General features: G+C 40.0%; 1 protein-coding gene across 3 annotated transcripts in view; it reads left to right on the forward strand.

Moving 5' to 3' along the window:
• ATL3 (atlastin GTPase 3) overlaps window positions 1–16713 on the forward strand; it is a 50790-nt gene extending 34077 nt beyond the window's left edge. For all 3 annotated transcript variants that reach the window (XM_067748648.1, XM_067748645.1, XM_067748647.1), the window contains 5 exons: window positions 8543–8670; window positions 9284–9340; window positions 10586–10657; window positions 11048–11479; window positions 12271–16713. In XM_067748648.1, the coding sequence (XP_067604749.1) occupies window positions 8543–8670; window positions 9284–9340; window positions 10586–10657; window positions 11048–11479; window positions 12271–12357 (776 nt within the window). In that variant the 3' untranslated portion in view covers window positions 12358–16713. The remainder of the gene's footprint in view (window positions 1–8542; window positions 8671–9283; window positions 9341–10585; window positions 10658–11047; window positions 11480–12270) is intronic.
• Window positions 16714–20384: the final 3671 nt, after the last annotated feature.

The following is a 20384-nucleotide window of genomic DNA, read 5'->3' on the forward strand; positions in this document are numbered from 1 at the left end:
CCATGCGCTGCAGTGAAAGATCCCGTATGCTGCAACAAAGATCCTGCGTGCTGCAACTAAGACCCGAGCAGCCAAATAAATAAATAAATAGTAAATAAGTTTTAAAAAAACCTTAGAAAAAAATATATTAGTTTGCACTTGTGTGTCTATTTAGGGAACTATATAGTCATTAGGAGGATTGTTCATGAAGAATTCTTGTTAGCTCTGCAAAGATGTATGTACTTTTTAGCTTTGGAGTTGGGTAGTTTGTAATTTTAGGGAACCTTTTAAACAAGATATTGAAGGGTTTTGAGTGAAGAGTAAATTTAGGGTGCTACATTGCAAATAGTAGGTGACTTGTGAATATTTGGCAAGTGCTTGATTGAGAACCACATAAACTTCATTGTGGGGGGGGATCTTTAAGTGGAGCTGATACATTTCTCAGAGCTAGAAAAATACCTAGACATTTCAATATATTTTCTCAAGTATATTCTTGTACAATGACTTGGTTGAGGTTCTGCAGCCCCGCCCCATATAACCTGGGCAAGACACCATTAGCCTAAGAATGTTTATGTTTAATCCAGAAGAGGATCTTCATGTAGTTTCTGTAGGACATTTAAATTGATTAAGAACTACATTCTGGGGCTTCCCTGGTGGCGCAGTAGTTGAGAGTCCGCCTGCCGATGATGCAGGGGACACGGGTTCATGCCCCGGTCCGGGAAGATCCCACATGCCGCGGAGCGGCTGGGTCCGTGAGCCATGGCCGCTGAGCCTGCGCGTCCGGAGCCTGTGCTCCGCTATGGGAGAGGCTACAACAGTGAGAGGCCCGTGTACCAAAAAAAAGAACTACATTCTGAAGCTATTTTCTGCAAATGTTCCCCTAAGTACTTTAAGGATTGTTTTAGTGGTTTTATTTTATTTTTTTTAAAAATGAATAACCATTTATTCAGAGGTGAACACCTGCCAGACAGTCTTAGTTTTGGTATAATCGGTGCTGAGCTGCTGTTCCTACAGTAGTTAGCTAGGAGATGAGCTCATTTTTGAGACTCCTTTTCAACCGACACAGGACGACTGTCTTCACCATAAAGAAATCTGTCTTCCTTTTTACTGGAGAAGAGAGACCTAATACAGTAACTACTGAATTGTTTAGAAATTAAACAGAAGAGATTGTAGTGAGCAGTCTTCTTGGAGGCCATGAGATTCTGAGATTGTCTCAGTCGTGAGACAGTTCTTGCCTGTTCTGAGTCTAAAACTCATATTTTGGTACAGCCTTCATAAAAACATTAATAGCTGAGGGTCTATGAAATCTGGGTAAAAACATGGATAATACAGCCTGTGGTGTCTAGATCCTGCTGAGTCTTTTGTGAAATAATTGCTGAAGCTCTCATTCTTTCAGTATGGTGAATGTTGAAACCATAAAAAAATTTATTTTTCTGAATAGGTAATGCACTCACATGTTTAAAATCCCAGAAAAGATTAAGAAGTAAGTATTTAATGAAAAGTCTCTCTTCCATTTTTGTAGGCTTCCAGAGTTTCTTTTAGTATATGCAAAGCAAATATAAATATACATGGGATAGCATTTTATGTACCCTATGTGTTTTTCACTTCAAGGTTATAAATAATTTGTCCCACTTTTTTTCTTGAAATTTTTTGGTTCCATTTTTCACATTATAATTTATGATCCAGTTTGGATCCAGCTTATTTTCTGAATGGGTACCTATTTGTCTCAACACTATTTGTTGAATAGTCCGACTTTCCCCCACTGGTTGAAATGTCACCTTTATCAAATGTTAAGCCACTAATCAATGTGTAATATAGGGATCACTCCCTTTTTAAAGTTGATATAGGCCATATTTTGGCACCATTCTGAAAAGACTATAGAATTAAGAATATTTAGATGGAGATTGGTACCCATTTACTTAGGTAGGACATTGAAAAACTTAAAAAAATTTTTGATGTCAGGAGACCTTATGATTGATTAGTTATTTAAGATGGGGTGGAAATCAGTGATTAGAAGTATATGTTACTATTTAGAGAAAAATCTCATGTAGATTTCAATTTAGGAGCCATAAATAAATTCTAATTATAAAATTTAAAGCATAGGGGAAAAGTAAATTTTATTAGACTTCTGGAATTGGGGAAGGACTCTTTAAAATTAGAAAGAATAAAAGAAATTATCAAGGAAAAGTGCTGTAGTTTGAATGCATGATAATTAATCTTATGCATATTTACAAAAAAGCAAACAAACTGGAAAAATATTTTAGTTATCATGGTACACATAGGATAACATATTTATTTACTTGCTGAAGAGTGACTGTATTCTAAGATAAAGGCCCTAATAAATAGTTCACTGAAAAGGAAATCAGCTGATGAACAAATATGAGAGAAAGTTTGGCCTAACTACTAAGAAAAGAAATAAAAGCAAATTAAAATAATGACCTACCATTAAATTTTTAAATATGCTATTAGATATCCAAAAGAAAGCGTAAGTATTACAGGTAAGAAAGGATACATGTAATGTATATATGTCAGGTATGAAACATAATTTAATGAACATCATCAACCCACTACCCAACTTACTATCTAGAACTAGAATTGGCAAACTTTTTCTGTAATGAACTAAATAGTAAATATTTTAGACTTTGTGGGCCTTACAGCTACTCAGCTCTGCTGTTGTAGCAAGAAAGCAGCCGTAGACAATTGTATTAATGAATGTACATGGTTGTATTCCAACAAAACTTTCTTTACAAATATAGTTAGCAGGTCGTATTTGGCCCAAGGGCTGTAGCTTTCCAGAACTACAGAACATGACAAGTACTATTTTCTATACCTGTATGCTTCTTCCTATCTCCCTGCCTCTCTACAGAAATAACCACTATTGTAAATTTTGCTTTTTCTGTCCTTGAATTAAAAAAAAGTTATTACTTGTGTTTGGTTCACTTAACAGTCTATTGCTAAGTTTCTTTAATTTTGAACTTTATAAACATATGTGGCCAACTTGAATTTTTACTGAGCATTTTATTTTTAAGGTTATCTGTATTATTGCATGTAGTTGTAATTCATTCAGTTTCATTGTAGTATAATAGTGCCTTCTGTGAATACAACAGTTTATTCTCAATGGTTTTCTCCAGTTTTTTGCTATTATGACAATGCTGCTATGAACATTCTTGTATGTGTGAATATATGGGAATTTCCCAAGGGTATGTGCTTAAAAGCGGGATTGATGGATATTGGAATATGTAATATAGCTTCACCTTTACTAGATAATGCCAAATTGTTTTCCAAAATTCTTGTTCCAGTTTATAGTCCCTTCATCAGTGTATATAAAAATTCCCATTGATCCATATCCTTGTCAACACTTGGTATTATCAGACATCTTAGTTTTGCTAAGTTAGTGATATAAAATATCTCATTGTGATCTTAAATTGCATTTCCCTGATTACTAATGGGATTGAATATCTTTTCATGTATTTATTTCCATTCATGTTTCCTTTTCTTTGAAATTCCTGTTGTCCAGTTTTAATTGGGTTGTCTTTCTCTGCACTGTAAAGATCCTGTATGTCTACTTTAAGATATGAGCCTTGGGCTTCCCTGGTGGCACAGTGGTTAAGAATCCACCTGCCAGTGCAGGGGACGCGGGTTCGAGCCCTGGTCAGGGAAGATCCCACATGCCACGGAGCAACTAAGCCCGTGCGCCACAACTACTGAGCCTGCGCTCTAGATCCCGCGAGCCACAACTACTGAGCCTGTGAGCCACAACTACTAAAGCCCGCGCCCAGAACCTGTGCTCTGCAACAAGAGAAGCCACTGCAATGAGAAGCCCACATACTGCAACAAAGAGTAGCCCCCACTCTCTGAAACTAGAGAAAGCCCGCGCCCAGCAATGAAGACCCAGTGCAGCCTAAAATAAATAAATAAAATAAGTACATTTATTTTAAAAAATTAAAAAAAGATATGAGCCTTGTTGGTTATGCATTGCAGGTATCTTCTCCCATCCTGTGTCTTGCCTTTTCTTTTTTTAGTAGTAGTGTTTTAGTTTTAATGTGGTCGAATTCATTCATCTTTGATTTTATGTAGTGCTTTTTAAGTCTTGTTTTAGAAAATCCTTTCCTTTCTCTACACACACACACATGCATACAAACACTTAAATTTTGTCTTTCATATTTGTGTTTAGTCGACTGGGAATCAATTTTTGTGTATGTGAGGTGGAGATCCGTTTTCTGTTTTTGTACCTAGATGCCAATACTTCTGACATCACTGATTGAATACTCTTGTTTTCCCGTTATTTGCAATTTCTGTTATGTTTAAAAAAATCCTTTTATAAATGCGTGGGTCAGATTCTACGTTCTTAATTCTGTCCCACTGGTCATTTTGTCTAGCCCTGTGCCATTACTACATTATCATAATTAGTTATTTTATAATAAGAGTTGATATCTGGTATAACGATTCCCTCCCTTTTTTACCTGTAGTCATCTTCAGTAGTGTCTTAATTATGCTTTAGTCTTTGCTCTTCTGTGTAAGTTTTGGAATCAGTTTATCAGGTTTATTAATGTCCCTGTTTGGTTTTTGATTGGAATTGCATTGGATCTATAAATTGATCTGACGGGGATTGGCATGTATTTATGACAATGGGAAGGTATTCTTATCCTGAACAGAGTAATCTCTCTCCATTTATTTAGGTTTTTTAGTTTCACTTTATGAAGAATATAAAAACTTACTTGATCAAGGTCTTATACATGTTTTGTTAGATTTATTTTAGAAGTTTCTTTAGAAGTTAGAAATCTTAAAAATTATTTTTTCTAATCATGCTGGTATGTTGAAATGCATTTGATTTTTCTATATGATAAATTCAGCAATCTTGCTAAACTCATTATTTCTAGTAATATATTTGTAAATATTACGTATTATCTACGTAATTCATGGAGAATGGAGTTTTTGCTTTTTTCCACATCAGATTTTATATTTTTTATTTTTTTGCGGTACGTGGGCCTCTCACTGTTGTGGCTTCTCCCGTTGCGGAGCACAGGCTCCGGACGCGCAGGCTCAGCGGCCATGGCTCACGGGCGCAGCAGCTCCGCGGCACGTGGGATCTTCCCGGACCGGGGCATGAACCCGTGTCCCCTGCATCGGCAGGCGGACTCTCAACCACTGCGCCACCAGGGAAGCCCCTCTGCTACTTAAGCTTTTGATGATGCGTTTATTGACACATTTTATCGAATACTTTGATAGTGTTTGAATGCTATGACACTGAGTCTTAAACATTTGCTGATATATATTTTATGACCTAGACTTTTTATACATATTCCATATGTGCTTGAGCACAGTGGACATTTTGTTTAATTTGGGGGTGTAAGGTTCATTTGTATCTCTAAATCATACTTGTTAATTATGTCATTTTAAAAATCTTCACTAATTTTTGTCTCCTTGAGTGTCAATAACATATGTATTGATGTTCCACTGTTCTGGTGGATTTGTCAGTGCTCCCTTTTGTTCTGTCACATATTTTGAGGCTATTTTAATAAAGTTTTGAATTGATACATCTTTTTGGTAAATTGAGGTAATAATATATAGTAGCCCTCTTTATCCCTAATACCATTTTTTGTTGTTGTTTGAGCATTTTTATCTTTATTAATATGGCTATTCCAGCTTTGTTTTCCTTAGTATTTGTCTGTATATCTTTTTCTGTCATGTTCAACCTCTCTGTGACTGTATGTTTTAGGTGTGTGTGTCTCTTGTAAACAGCATATATGTGGATTTAACAAAAATGCAATTTGAGGGCTTCCCTGGTGGTGCAGTGGTTGAGAGTCCGCCTGCTGATGCAGGGGACGCGGGTTCGTGCCCCGGTCCAGGAAGGTCCCACATGCTGCGGAGCGGCTGGGCCTGTGAGCCATGGCCGCTGAGCCTGCGCGTCCGGAGCCTGTGCTCCGCAACGGGAGAGGCCACAACAGTGAGAGGCCCGTGTACCGCAAAAAAAAAAAAAAAAAAAAATTTCTTTGTTCACTTTCTTGTCCTGCAGACCTTCCTTCTGGAAACATTTTCCTTCTTTCAGAGGGTCTTTGCCGTGCGACAGTTTTACTGTTACGTGTGTTTTTCTTTCTATTTAACCTGCTTGTTATATGCTGTGGTTTCTGAAGCTGTGGATTCATGTACTTCATTAGTTCTAGAGAGTTCTCAGCCATCACCCCTTCTCTTATTGCCTCTGATTCACTCCCCTTCATCTCCCAGGACTCCTGTTAGACATATATTAAATAATCTTATTCTGTCTTCCATATCTTAATTTTCTTCTTTATTTCCCATCGTCATCTCTCTGTGCTGCTCCTTGGTACATTATTCAGATCTCTTTTCCTCCAGAGGAGATCTGTGTTTGCTCCTTTGGGGAGCTAAGGGCTTACCCACCTGGGACCATTCCAGCTCCATTTCATGATCCAACTTAATTTAGGAGTTATTTTTGCCCAGAGTTTGTCACCACCTTGCAGTGAATGGCCTCAAATAAGCCACAGCTTCACATGTACTTAGCTCAGTGCTCTGGTTTCAGCTCACTGCCCACCTGCTCAGCCCCTTGCAGCTCTCTTTTACTTCCAAGTCTACACTGTAATAGAATATATTGTGTGCAGGATCTTGTTAGGAAGAAGTTTCTTCAGATTCTCTAGTCTTTAGTACTGTCAGAAGCAGAAGCTGCAAGATAGGGACTTCCCTGGTGGCGCAGTGGTTAAGAATCCGCCTGCCAATGCAGGGGACATGGGTTCAAGCCCTGGTCTGGGAAGATCCCACATGCTGCAGAGCAATTAAGCCCATGTGCCACAACTACTGAGCCCGCATGCCACAACTACTGAAGCCCATGTGCCTAGAGCCCATGCTCCACAACAAGAGAAGCCACCGCAATGTGCACTGCAATGTGCACCGCCTGTGCACCGCAACGAAGAGTAGCCCCTGCTTGCCTCAACTAGAGAAAGCCCAGGCAGCAAAGAAGACCCAGCGCAGCCAAAACATAAATAAATTAAATACAAAACAAAACAAAACTGCAAGATACTATTTTTCACCAATCAAGTCAGTAAAAGTTTTAAAAACAATAAAAATCTCGGTGTGTTCAGAGTAGTAAACAAGTCTTCTCCTACATTGGTGATGGGGTATAAATGGGTACAATCTTCTACAGAAGCAGTTTAGCAATATATAAGAGGCTTAAAAAGGAAGGAGGGTATTTTAAATGTTCATTGTGATTGTCTGATGGTGGGCTTTATATATGGTTGTTTTTTAAGTAGTTTTGAATGTTTTCCAGGAGTCTCCATTGTTGTCACATACCTAGTAATTTCTCTTAGTTGACCCTATCATCTAAGGAGGTAAAAGTAACCTGAAGTTTTTTCTATGGAGATTTTTATGGCGATATTTGTAGTTGGAAAAATTTATAAACCACTTTTGTTTTATTCACTATGCTATCCCCAACTCTTACAGCAATGCCTGCCACAAAAGGGTGCCCCCAAACTGTTGAATGAATAAATAAGAATGTTTCAGTTTTGTAAACTTGGGTTATGGGCTGTTGAAAGAGTTCCCATCTTGATGTGGGTTCCCATCTGCTTTCTTTTCAGTTGATAGTCTGAATTAGTTGGGAACCTAGGAAGAAGTTAGATCATATAAATCAGATTCCTTGCATTTTCATAGTTGGGCCAGCGAGTTCTCACTTTGAGGAAAGAGCTCTATTTAATGGCTCTCCTGAACCCTCTGTGAGAACTTGGTAGAAGCTGAAAAGAAGCTATCACCTTTCCTGAGATAGTAGCCTTTCCCTTTGGGGTGGCCCAGAGGGCTTCTCTGAGGAGATAATAGAAAATAAATATCATGGGGTCCAGGTGCTTTTACTTCCTTTAACATTAGAAAATGAACAAAAATAAAGCACGTGGGGCTTTCCTGGTGGCGCAGTGGTTGAGAGTCCGCCTGCCGATGCAGGGGACACGGGTTCATGCCCCGGTCCAGGAAGATCCCACATGCTGCGGAGCGGCTGGGCCCGTGAGACATGGCCGCTGAGCCTGCGCATCCGGGGCCTGTGCTCCGCAACGGAAGAGGCCACAACAGTAAGAGGCCCGCGTAAAACAAACAAACAAACAAAATAAAGCACATGGATGAATAGTGAAATCTAATGGATTTAAGGGGGAGAGTGAGGGTACAGCAAAGGCCTGGCTTGGGAGAACCTGAGGGGTTGATACTTGATTTTCTGGAAGGCCTGTTAATGAAATTCTTTAAAAAGTGAAATTTCTTGAAAGTCTAGGGAGTAGGCTGAATCTCCCAGAATGGAAAGCAGGGTAGGGATGTTCTGCATATTCGGTTCTGGACTAGAGAGGACTTAATACTGCAGAAGGGAAGGAGACAATACAGGTACATGAGAACAGAAACCCGCAAGCAATCTGGTCATTGTCAGAAAGTGTCAGACTCACAGTCTGGGACCCCCGCCCCTGTCTTTTAGCTAGCAAACGTTAGAACAACTAGATAGAGAGTGAAGATTGTGCGTTATGCTCCCCTTGGTTGAATAAATCTGTTGGGCTTATTGTTTCCTTTTTCTTGGTCCTGTGAACAGATATTGCCAGTGAATTCAAAGAGCAGTTACAGACACTGATACCATATGTATTAAACCCAGCTAACTTAATGGAAAAGGAGATCAACGGCTCGAAAGTCACCTGTCGGGGGCTATTGGAATATTTTAAGGTAAATGTGGGTTTTTATTATTAAAATGTTTGACTTTTGGTTAAACTGATCTAGGTTATAAACTAACTTGGTTTCAATATTTTAAAGCCTGGGGGAAAATTTGAAGGGGGAGATGGTGAGAGGCGTTTTGAGAGACTCCAGTGTCCTCCCAGGAGTGGGCCACTGGGTGGCAGTATCGGTCTAAGAACCAAATGGATGTTGTTTGCACTCTCTTAGAGGAGTAATTACTGTGGCTAAAGGAAGATTGTTCCTCAAGGAAGATGGTGTGGACAGGAGGTGGTTAGGAAGTTGCTGTGAGTAGGAGGAGACGGCACCTAGATGTGACACGACTACCTCAAGGCGGATGGTCACTCTGCCCACAGGTAGTGGTGAGGCCAGTGTGCATGGGGAGCCTGGTGGGAGTCCTAGACTTGTGCTGCTTTGAGAATATTTTCAGTTAACTAAAGAATGCTAACATGCACTCAAAGGTGTGCTGTGTTTTTGCTAATTCCTGGGTGTTGATCTAGGTCTTTAGGAAAATGCAACTGTATGGTCACTGTTTGTAAAAATCAAAGTCCAGTTAAATATGACAGAATGGCATTTTTCATAATTGTTTTTATGTTTATATTCTAAGGCATATATTAAAATTTACCAAGGAGAAGATCTGCCTCACCCCAAATCCATGCTTCAGGTAAGCAGTTCTTTGGCATCCTAAATGATATCCTTTGATTACTTGAATTGACCCGTATACAGTAAGCAGAGTCCTTTAAGAAGAGAATGCTGTTGGTCCCCCCCCTTTTCATTATGCTGAGGTCCATTCATGTTTAGCACATTTTCCAGCAGTGTGACTCCCTTCCAGTTTTCTTGTCTGTATTCATGCTGGTGAAGTTAGAACAGAATGGCTTCTTGCTGGGCCTGGTCTTCCCCCAAAACATACTGTGGAAAACAGGTTAAACATACCCAGTTCTGTTAGACAAATCATTTTCCTGTTACCTGTTGTCTCTTTTCATAGAACATGTCCGACGTATCTAAATATTTCCTGTTTACTAATCAGGTTTTTAATTTGCAAATAGTTTTATTTCCAACATTTTGATGTTTCCAAGATGTCATTTTGTTAAAACATATAATTTCTGACTTTCATGTGCTGAGGATAAGGCCATTTATTGCCAAATCTTTATTTATTTATTTTTTTCTTTATTTCTTTTTTTATTTTTATTTATTTATTTATTTATTTACTTTTGGCTGCATTGGGTCTTCATTGCTGTGTGCGGGCTTTCTCTAGTTGCGGTGAGCAGGGGCTACTCTTCGTTGCGGTGCACGGGCTCCTCTTTGCAGTGGCTTCTCTTGTTGTGCAGCACGGGCTCTAGGCTCATGGGCTTCAGTAGTTGTGGTGCATGGGCTCAGTAGTTGTGGCTCATGGGCTGTAGAGTGCAGGCTCAGTAGTTGTGGCACATAGGCTTAGTTGCTCTGTGGCATGTGGGATCTTCCCGCACCAGGGATCAAACCCGTGTCCCTGCAGTGGCAGGTGGATTCTTAACCACTGCGCCACCAGGGAAGCCCCAAATGTTTATTTCTTTAGTAGGATAACATTTTCACAAAGGGAGCTAGAGATTGGGATTGATGTTGTAAAGATAAATTTTTCCTCTTCTTTTCTGAGTTGCATCTATTTTTTAACACATAAAATCGAAGCAAAGGAAATACTTTCAGAGGTTTAATTTTATGCTAAAGATTATGTATGAGAACATTTTTTGGCAGAAAATTTGGCAGAAAAGGTATATTTTAATTCATAAATTGGGCTATATGGAAAGCTGAAAAACAGAAGAATAATAAAGAAGGGGGAATGGGGAATAGGGTGAGAGAAAATTTTTACTTGGTTATTTGTGGAAGAACATTAAAAGAGAAAGGATTTATGGTTTGTGCTTTCATTTCTTAAAAGGCCACTGCTGAAGCCAACAACTTAGCAGCTGCAGCCTCTGCCAAGGACATTTACTATAACAACATGGAAGAGGTAGGTTGCCGGGCAGTCGTCTTATTCTGAAACACCTATAACTGGGCATGCTGCTGACTTCAGAAGTCCAAACGTGATCCCGTTTAGTGTATCTTATGATGATGAGGCAACATTCAGGTCTTCCTGCTTATTGGGGCCTTTTAATTATGGCCCTTTCTAAGCAAGGCTTTCTTACAGTGTCACAGCTCTCACTAATCAATATCACCCTGGTTACTAAGTGTGCTTTTCTGAGGAATTGAAACCAGACCTCTATTGGTCTTGGTCATCATTTTAAAGTTAATTTCTAATATCTTAAAACATTCTAAGCTTTTCAGTGTTTTCACTTGTTTTATTTGGCATTTGTTTTTGAAGGGTTCTTCACCCTTCACATTGTGTCTTTATTCTTTTTAGGTTTCTGGGGGAGACAAACCTTATTTGTCTCCAGACATTCTAGAGGAGAAGCACTGTGAATTCAAAGAACTTGCTCTGGACCATTTTAAGAAGACAAAAAAGATGGGTGGGAAGGATTTTAGCCTTCGTTACCAGCAGGAGCTGGAGGAGGAGATCAAGGGACTGTATGAGAACTTCTGCAAGCACAATGGTAGCAAGAATGTCTTCAGCACCTTCCGAACCCCTGCAGTGCTCTTCACAGGCATTGTGGCTTTGTACATAGCTTCAGGCCTCACTGGCGTTATTGGTCTTGAGGTGGTGGCCCAGCTGTTCAACTGTATGGTTGGCCTGCTGTTAATAGCGCTTCTCACCTGGGGGTACATCCGGTACTCTGGTCAGTATCGTGAGCTGGGCGGTGCTATCGATTCTGGTGCAGCGTATGTATTAGAGCAGGTAAGTGGTGCCAGCTGAGCAGGCTGACGGTTGATAAAGGACAGATATTTGTGCTTTGATTGTAAAATGTCTCCGTTTGGAAGAGTTCAATAGTGAAAGAAGGCATGAGAAACTTACCCTGGCCATTTTTTTTTTTTTTCTAATAGGCCTTACGTTTTATTATCCTTCTTTAGGATATTAATGTTTATTTGTAGTATTTTGTTTCCACGCTTAAAAACTGCTCTTTAGTGCAAAAAAATTTCCAACGTACATATGTTGTGTTCTTCATGGGAAACTTTTAACTGCGTGTTCATCAGACATAATTCCTGTGTGAGTCTCTCCCCCATCCAAGGTTAGTTTGCCTCACTGAAAGTCACAAGCTTTGAAAAATATGAACCTTAACAAACTGTTCTATTTTGAGACCTACTAAAGGATGGCGTGTCTTTCACTTAAATCATTCAGTAAGCCAGTGGCTTTTGACATTGACATGATCTCTAGGTTTATAGATCCTTGAGACTCAGCTTTCTCTTTCTGAGTAGCAGGAACATATCAGTTAAGTTAGAAGCTTGTGGTAAAGCCAGGAGAGCTGCCCACCCCATTCCAGTAAGGTAGCAAAGGCTCAGCTGATGGACTCTGGGGAGTTAGCAGCTGCCACAGGCTCCCCGACCCCTGCATTTTCATTCCCTTATTTTCTATAATAACATAGTAACAATGTAGACAGAGATTTTCGAAAGTTTGTCTCCAATGGCTTACTCTTTTGATGCTGTGCTGTATTTTATTAACTGACATGTTGAATAAATGGACTTTTGCAGGCCACTTCTCACATTGGTAATTCCACTCAGGCTGCTGTGAGGGATGCAGTTGTTGGGAGACCATCCTTGGATAAAAAAGTTCAGTAGCATCTTAACAAGAGGATCCAACAAGACCCCGGCCAGCCCCTTCTGATTTCTGGGCTTCTGCCACAGCCACAGGTCCAGGTGCCAAGGAACGCAGACCTGGGACCATCTGGAAAGAGCTGAAACACAGCACTAATAAATGAACAGACCTTTCCTGTGGTTTCAAATTCTTAAACACACTTCCATTTCTCTTGGAAACATTTCTTTTCCTTGCTGGTATAGATCCAAGCCTATGTCTGTCTTCTTATTACTCTCTGCTTTGTGCACTTTATGGGGAAAAAGCTAAAAGAAAAAATGGAAATGCGGTTTTGTCCTTTATGTGCCATTTAGTGCCTTTTAAGGTTGAATCCATGCTTTTGAGGACATAATAGGGAGGGGATTGAGGATAACCACATGAAAGATGCTGTTTTGGTGAATTATCAGTTCTTTTGTACCTTAGTCTTTTGAAAAGGATTTTTTTTTTTAAGTTTACAAAACTTGCAAAAGCTTCAGAACTAAAGACTGACTAAAAATGATGCCATTACACTTTTAAAGTCTTATAATATTAGAGAATTGTTTTTGCCACATAGTATGGAAAAATTATATCGTATTTAACTCTACCGTACACTGAAATTTAAGATCTGTTTCCTGACAGGCTGGCAGTTTTGTTAGAACATACTTTTTTTTTTTTTTTTTGCCTTCATTCATTCCTATAGCTTCTTTCTAGAAAAGAGACAAATATGGCTTGAGAAACCAGAGCAGCTTGTAATAAAAGGAATGAGCTTTCATACTTTAAGAAGAAAGCTTGAGTTTAAATGAACCATGTGACCTCTGATAAGTCATTTGAACTTGTGCCTTGGTCAGATTCACTGATTGTAGGTTTATATACATATATGTATTATACATAACTCACACACAATTGTCATTTGAGAGTTTTTGTGTTTTAGAGTTCTGTATGAAAACAGAACTTTATCAAGGATTAGAGGAAAGACATTTACCAAACATAACTGCCTTTAACTGGCATCCTGTTTCATGTGGTTTAGCAGTAAATCAGGTCTTTATCCACAATGTTTATTTGCATTCTCCTATTCACTGTCTAATGTTTTTAATAATGGAGCTAAAACTGTCAGTTTTATTGAATCATCCTTTTAACTTTATACATGACTAGTCTGGTAGCTTTAAAATAGCTTTGGCTTAGTAAGGACCAAAGTCCCACCCAAATATGGACATATAATATCTAGAAGTATCTAAGAATTCTTCATTTACCTTGATCATGTGATAAAAAACTTTATCAGTTGCCTTTTCCTTTGGTTTTATAATGGTGAATTGTTGTGGATTTTAAAACTTCATAAAACTTGCCTGCAGGTATTTATATAAACATTCAGGTATGTGAGCCTTAATTCTTAAGATAATTTAACTTTTGCTGTGGGAGGTAGGGAGGTTTAGGCAAATTCTAAGGGTAAATTCTTTATACGTGAAGTATGAATGGAAGGTAGAAAAAGTCTCTTCTAGCATGTAATCTCTGTCAAAGAATATTTCTCTTGACTGTTTTAACACTTTACCACTCAAGTATTTTTACAAGTTCTGAATTAATTCCAAGTGTTTTATGTATTTTTTCATATTTACATACCATCTTGCCCTGAAGCTCTTGCTGTTTTATTCAGCTGTGGTTAAATTCTAGAAGAATTCCAGCTTGTCCTAAAAGCTGTTTACTTGCATATCAGTGATACTTAGCTTTATTATCAATAAATTAAAAACTTAGTTTTGAAATTTTGGTGCATTTTCAGGTGGCCTCTCATCTTCCTGAAGGTTGATACTTATTTGCTAAAGGCCTTACAGATGTTGAGATACTTAGCTTTTAATGCATTTGTATAAGCACATTTATAGATTTCAGAAAAATTGTCTAGAATTATCCTACTTTTAATGGTGAGAAAGGATGCTGTGTTTAAATTTTATTTTAATACTAAAATATTAGATTTTTTAAAATAAAAAATATATGATGTATGATTTAATGAAATCTTAGAATTTAGTTACTGTTTAAATCCACCATTTCTGTTTTGATCTTAAAGGAATAACTTTGTTTAATTACCCTGGGGAACCCTTATTTTTTTGTTTTTATCAGTTAACTTATTCTTCCTCTGGAAATTGTTTATAATATTTTCTCAGTGAGGATTTTTATGGTTTCCTTTGGCCTCTTTTTTTTTTTTTAACAGAAAATTGATGATTTTATGTCAGCTTTTCCAATAAAAGGTACATTCTCATTGCTGGCTATAAATTGTCTTGGGGAGGTTTATAACCAGGTTGAAAAGAATGTCTTTTACCCCTTACCTTCCCTCAGCCGTTAGTTTGTGGGTCAGGGACATTACTTAGGACTAAGTTTTTGCTTGGTGTTTGTTGCTCTGCCACTCCTGCCTTTCCATGCAAGCATTTTTAATTTGCACATTCCTAACAGTATATGGGGCACATTCCTATTAACATATAAAAGGTTTTCAGAATTTTCTATGAAAATACTTCATTTTAGGAGAGGTTAAATATTGTTAAGTTTTTTGTTTTCTTAATACTTCCAGTTAGCTTCTAAGTAAAAATAATAGAATCAAAATTTTGATTGTTTCACTGAGGTGTGTAGACAAAATGAGGGAAAACTCTCATGTATGGTGATAAAACATCCGTAAAGTCATAACCTTATTTTAGCAGTATACCAAGAGATCTGTTTTCCCGCAGAGGTTTATATAGTAACAGCTACTTCATACTTGGTAGAGTTGCCTGTGAGTATTGTTTTTGTTTTACCTGGTTTTTCTTTTTTTTTTCTCTTTCATGAAGTAAAATGCTTTATGCGAACAAACAGACAAACTGCCTTGTACTGGCAGTGCGTTTCTTTAACAGGTCATACCCAGCGTTCCACCTGGCTTATGAAAATGGTGTCTTGGATAGGGTGAGTTTGGATGAGTGTGTATGTATGTTTGAGTTACAGAGAAATTAAGTAGTTGATTTAAGTCCAGGCAAAAGCGATTAAAAAAGTTTTATTTTTCCCTAGAGTATTTTTTTTAAAATAATGTAAACTTACATGGACATCTGCATAGAGCTATTGAAATGTAATTTAGGATTATTTAGGATGGCTGCCATCTAAGGTCGCAAACATGGGCTGCATCATTCTGGCTTACCTTTAGATCCAACAAAATTTTAGTCAAGAATAAGGGCATGATGAAGACAAGCTTCAGTTCCTAAAACACAAACTGTTTGTGTAGGTGGTGTTTTAAAATGACATTCAAAAGCCCATTTGTAAGAGACCATTTTGCATTTGAATCGTTTTCCTTCTGTTAAGTCCTGTTGTACCTATGTTTTGGATAGTGGTTCTCCTCTACCTTGAAGTGCATAAAACTTACCCCTGGGAGGCATATTTAAAGAAATTCAAATTCCCAGCTTTATACCCAGGGATTGCCTCAGTGTGTCTGGGTCTGGGTTGTGGCCCTGGAATCACCACTTTTAAAAACAGCATCACAGGTGGTTCAGAGACCACAGCGAGAGAGACTGCTTGGAGGGATGGGAAAGTGCAATTCAGTATTGTCTGGAGGCAAGTGGATGGCTTTTGCCTGAGGTTCAGAATAGGTGGTCTACTGCCAGATACAATCACTGAGAGTTTACAGTGTTCGGAGTAATAAGGATGCCTTTAGTCTAGAGGATTATCTAAACTCTGTGAAAATGTTTTTCTAAATCAGGAAGTCCTAGTGCCTTCTCTGAGAGATGAATGTACAAGTATCCTATTTACTACCGGGTGTAATTAGGATTTAAAAAAAAAAAACTATTTTGAAAGTTGTTTTTCTTTTAAAAAAACAAAGTTCAGCACTGTGACTTTGAACCTCTAAATCTTTTATGCACAGAAAACCTTAAGCCTAAGTAAAAATGAACAAAAAGGAAGGAGAAGATCATAACTGTGAAAATTAGCCACAAAATAGCCCTTACCAGGGACTTTCAAGATAGATGTAAGGGCAGAAAGATTTTAGAAGAAATTTTTCTTCCTGGGAAAGGCATTTCAGGTGCCAGAACTAAGATTTAAATGTAGTGTTTTATGACCAAGGGAAGGCGGCATTTGATTCCCAAAGTTTCCAATTTTGATGAATAAATGCTATCATGGACTTAAGCCTTAAAGGAGTTAATATTAATTTTGAGCATATATAGAATTTCCTTTCTGATTTCTTTTTCTTCAAAAAAAAATGTTCAAAGCACTTTCTTTCTCCTAGACCCTTTTTGAATGGCTTTAAAATTTAATATACTTTTTAAAAAGTGCAATGGATTAGATTATGCTATTAGTATATTAAAAGCTTGTTTCTGTTTCTTAGTTTTAAGGTCATTTAATGGAATAAAGATCACAGCACCATGTTACTTGTGTTTCTTCTTTCTCTGTTCTTTAACATGGGAGGATCTGTGAAGTACATTTGGGCTTGGCAAAGCAAATAGGATCTCTAAGGGGATGAAAACTTGGGTCAAAGGCGCAGTGGTCATGCGGTTTGAGTGAGTCAGCTTTCTCTGTCCTGCAAAACAATACTGAACTAGTATCTTACTAGCATAATGCTGGAGCAGGCTGTGCTGTTGGAGGTATTGGGTAAAATGGAGCTAACTGGTTAATGGTTCCTTGTTGGGAGTGGGGTGAGGTAAAGAAAGCTCTACTGAAAGCTTTCCCTTTCACTGACGACCTTGGAGGCAGTGGGGAAGTTGGTTTGAACTTCTCAAATATTGACTAATCACTTTACATACCCAATTTAGCCCTACAATAAAAAGATGTATTTCCTAGTTTGAAACATACACTGGGTGGGGTCAGTAGCCTCCATCCCTCCCTCCATCCATCCATCCCTGATCGTACCAGGCTGGGTGTGAGTTCATCGCAGTTTAGTAGGGAAGGGGCAAACTCACAAGTAGATGAGATACGAAGAGTATGGGGAGTGATGATTCCTCCATCAGCGTAGGCTGGCTGGAAGGAAGGGCCAGGGTGGGAAAAGTGGTCGTGGGGGGGAGACGTCAAGCAAACTGTGGCTTGTCTTTGGTGCATTGGCATTGTTGCCTTTGATGACCGTAAACAGTTTGCCAAAGATAAGTCCAACTCTAACTAGCTTAATAACTAAAAAAATAGAATTGTAACTATGAAAAAGTTTCTTATAATTGGCTGTCTAGAAGTTAAGCTAGCATGAGGCCCTGGAAGAACTCAAATGTCAACAGGACTATTATCTCCTGTATGCAGTGGCTGCATTATTTGCTCTTGCAGATAGATCTCCATGCTGCCGGGGAGGGCAGGAACACATGGCTCCAGGCTTATATCATCTCTTTTAAGTCCCCAGAGGAAAGAGGCTTTTTGACCCACTGCCTATTCAAAAATGTGTATTTATGTACACACACACACACACACACACACACACACACACCTCCATCCTAGAGAAAGATTCTGACTGGTCTCTGGCTTGGGTCATATGCTCCTTCCAGGGCCACTGAGGGCTGGGGCATGATAGCCAGCCATATGTAGGTCACATGTGTCCCTACTCGGGGTGATGGGGGTACTGTGATTGGCGGCTCCACCAGAACTACATGGAGTCACCAGATGAGAGACTGCTGGACAAAAACGAATGTCCACTGCAGTTTTGAGTTCCCCAGACTGGCCATTTCACAAGCTAGTGGGATGAGAGCCCGCAACGTCTCGGGAACGTGCTTTTAAGGGGAAATAGACGTGGTGACGCGTATTTATGCAGTGAAAGCTCCTCAGGGCCTCTCGAGGGGTTTATTCTCACCTCTTCAGTAGGGTTTGAGGGGTTGCAGAGAGAGGCAATTCACAAGGAAGTTATACTTCACTTTCCTTTCACAAAAACCTGATTTTTCCAGCCAGGACGAACTGTCAAAATTGGTATATTCACAAGGCCTGCCCAGAGTGGCCTGGATACACGTAAAAAGCCTGCATCGCTTGGCCGACGGAGCACCTTTCCCCGGAGGGGTGCTCCAGGTTTGAGCTGCTGTTCAGCGTCAGAGCCCTCGTGTTATCGTGAAATGCTCCCGCTGTGGATTCTGCTCCCTTAGATGCGGTTTGCTGCCCACTCTTCCTACCCCCTCCCTTTCCTCTTGGCCTGGCCTTGATACTCGTCCCCGCCCCCCACCTGCTCAGAATCCCACAGGGTCTCTTAGGCCTGCTCGGCATTTAGCCTTGTGCCGTTTCCTCCCGCTTCCTCAGTTACTTCTTCCTCAGAGGCAGCACGACAATGGATCTCATGGAGGAGGAGAACCATCAGAAGGCAGAGAATGGAGAGATTGCAAATAATTAAAAAGTAATATTTTCCACCTGTCACAAGAAGAGGAACGGGGCTACACAGCTGGTTGCAGAAAAGACTGGAGGCTTCGTAGGCAGATAGCAGTTTGATCCTGGCTGTTTTGATCTTGGCTCTCCACCCAAATCGTTGTTTTGGACTTGGAATGGGGCTTAAGGGCAGACTATCTTGCTGGGGATGGTGGTGGCATCACATGGTATCTACTCTTGGGGGTTTTCTTACACAGCTCCACTTTTGAGAGCTGTGTGAAAGGTCAAAATCACTTCCTTGACATCCCCGCCCCTCAGTGTTCTTTTTATTTTGTTTTTCCTGGCAGAGCAACAGGAAAAAAAAAAAAAAAAAAAAAAAGGGGGAGGGAGGAAGGAAGGAAGGAAGAATAAGAAAGTAAAGGAAGTGACATCTGGGCAATACTGAAAGCAGAGAGTAAGAAGAGGCAGAATCTGTGGTTTCCTCAAAGCTGAACCTTTCCATCCTGGGTTTGACTGCCTTACAGGTAGTCTCTTGCTCCATACACATAACAACTTGTTGAGTGAGTAGTAATACACATAAAGCTCTGGTGTTTATTTTCAGCGCCTCTTGCCGGGAAGCTGGTGAGGAACGTGATGTTGATGAGCACGTTCCTTCTTGCTGTTAGCAACAGCCAACGGGTCCCGAGTAAGAACTTGGCCCGTGCCAGACATAAGCCTCATTTCATCTGCTGCTTTCCCTTTGGGGAATGTATTTTTTTATATTATCTTTTTTTTTTATAAATTTACTTATTCATTTATTTATTTTTGGCTGTGTTGGGTCTTCGTTTCTGTGCGAGGGCTTTCTCTAGTTGTGGCGAGCGGGGGCCACTCTTCATCGCGGTGCGCGGGCCTCTCACTGTCGCGGCCTCTCTTGCTGCGGAGCACAGGCTCCAGACGCACAGAGCTCAGTATTTGTGGCTCACGGGCCCAGTTGCTCCGTGGCACGTGGGATCTTCCCAGACCAGGGCTCGAACCCGTGTCCCCTGCATTGGCAGGCAGACTCTCAACCACTGCGCCACCAGGGAAACCCTATATTATCTTATATATTGTACAATATCATCACCCCTCCACTGGCAGATGAACAAACAGGCTGAGAGAGGGAAGGGTGCCCTGGACCCTCTAGGTAGCCAGGGACAGGATTTGGCCCATGCGTCCTGATTCCAAGCTCAGTGCCAGCGGGACGGAGCAGGAAAATAGAGATGAAGAGGAGCTGCTTCTACCCTTTAGGAGTCACAGACCACTGCACAGGAAGGGCCTGTCTTTGGTCACTCGTTCACTCATTGATTCATTGATCCATTCATTCATTCATGGAATACCTGCTGTGTACCAGGTGGGTGCCAGGTTTTGGGGATATCTAATGGCTTAAGACCCAATAGTTAAAAGTACTTTCTCTCTGGTATGCCCTTGCCTTTAAATGGCTTTAAAGCTTAATATACAGTAGTCCCCCCTTTTCCTAGGGGCATACGTTCCAAGGCCCCCAGCAGATGTCTGAAACCGTAGGAAGTACGCAACCGTTAAGATAGTACCCGCTTGTCCACAGTGTTGTCTCCTTGTTTGTTACCCAGCGGACTGCAGAAAAAGAAACCGCGGATAACGGGGGCCTATTGTAGTTTTAAACTACAGTATAAGCCCACTGGCGTGGAGGAAATGAGCGGATTGATGACACTCCAGTGTGATGTGTATACAAGATCTTAAGTTGAGCGGGCCGCAGCGCGTGCGTAGCCGAGGTGAGGAGGCGGCG

The sequence above is a fragment of the Pseudorca crassidens genome, chromosome 9, assembly GCF_039906515.1.
Source record: "Pseudorca crassidens isolate mPseCra1 chromosome 9, mPseCra1.hap1, whole genome shotgun sequence".
Classification (NCBI taxonomy): domain Eukaryota; kingdom Metazoa; phylum Chordata; class Mammalia; order Artiodactyla; family Delphinidae; genus Pseudorca; species Pseudorca crassidens.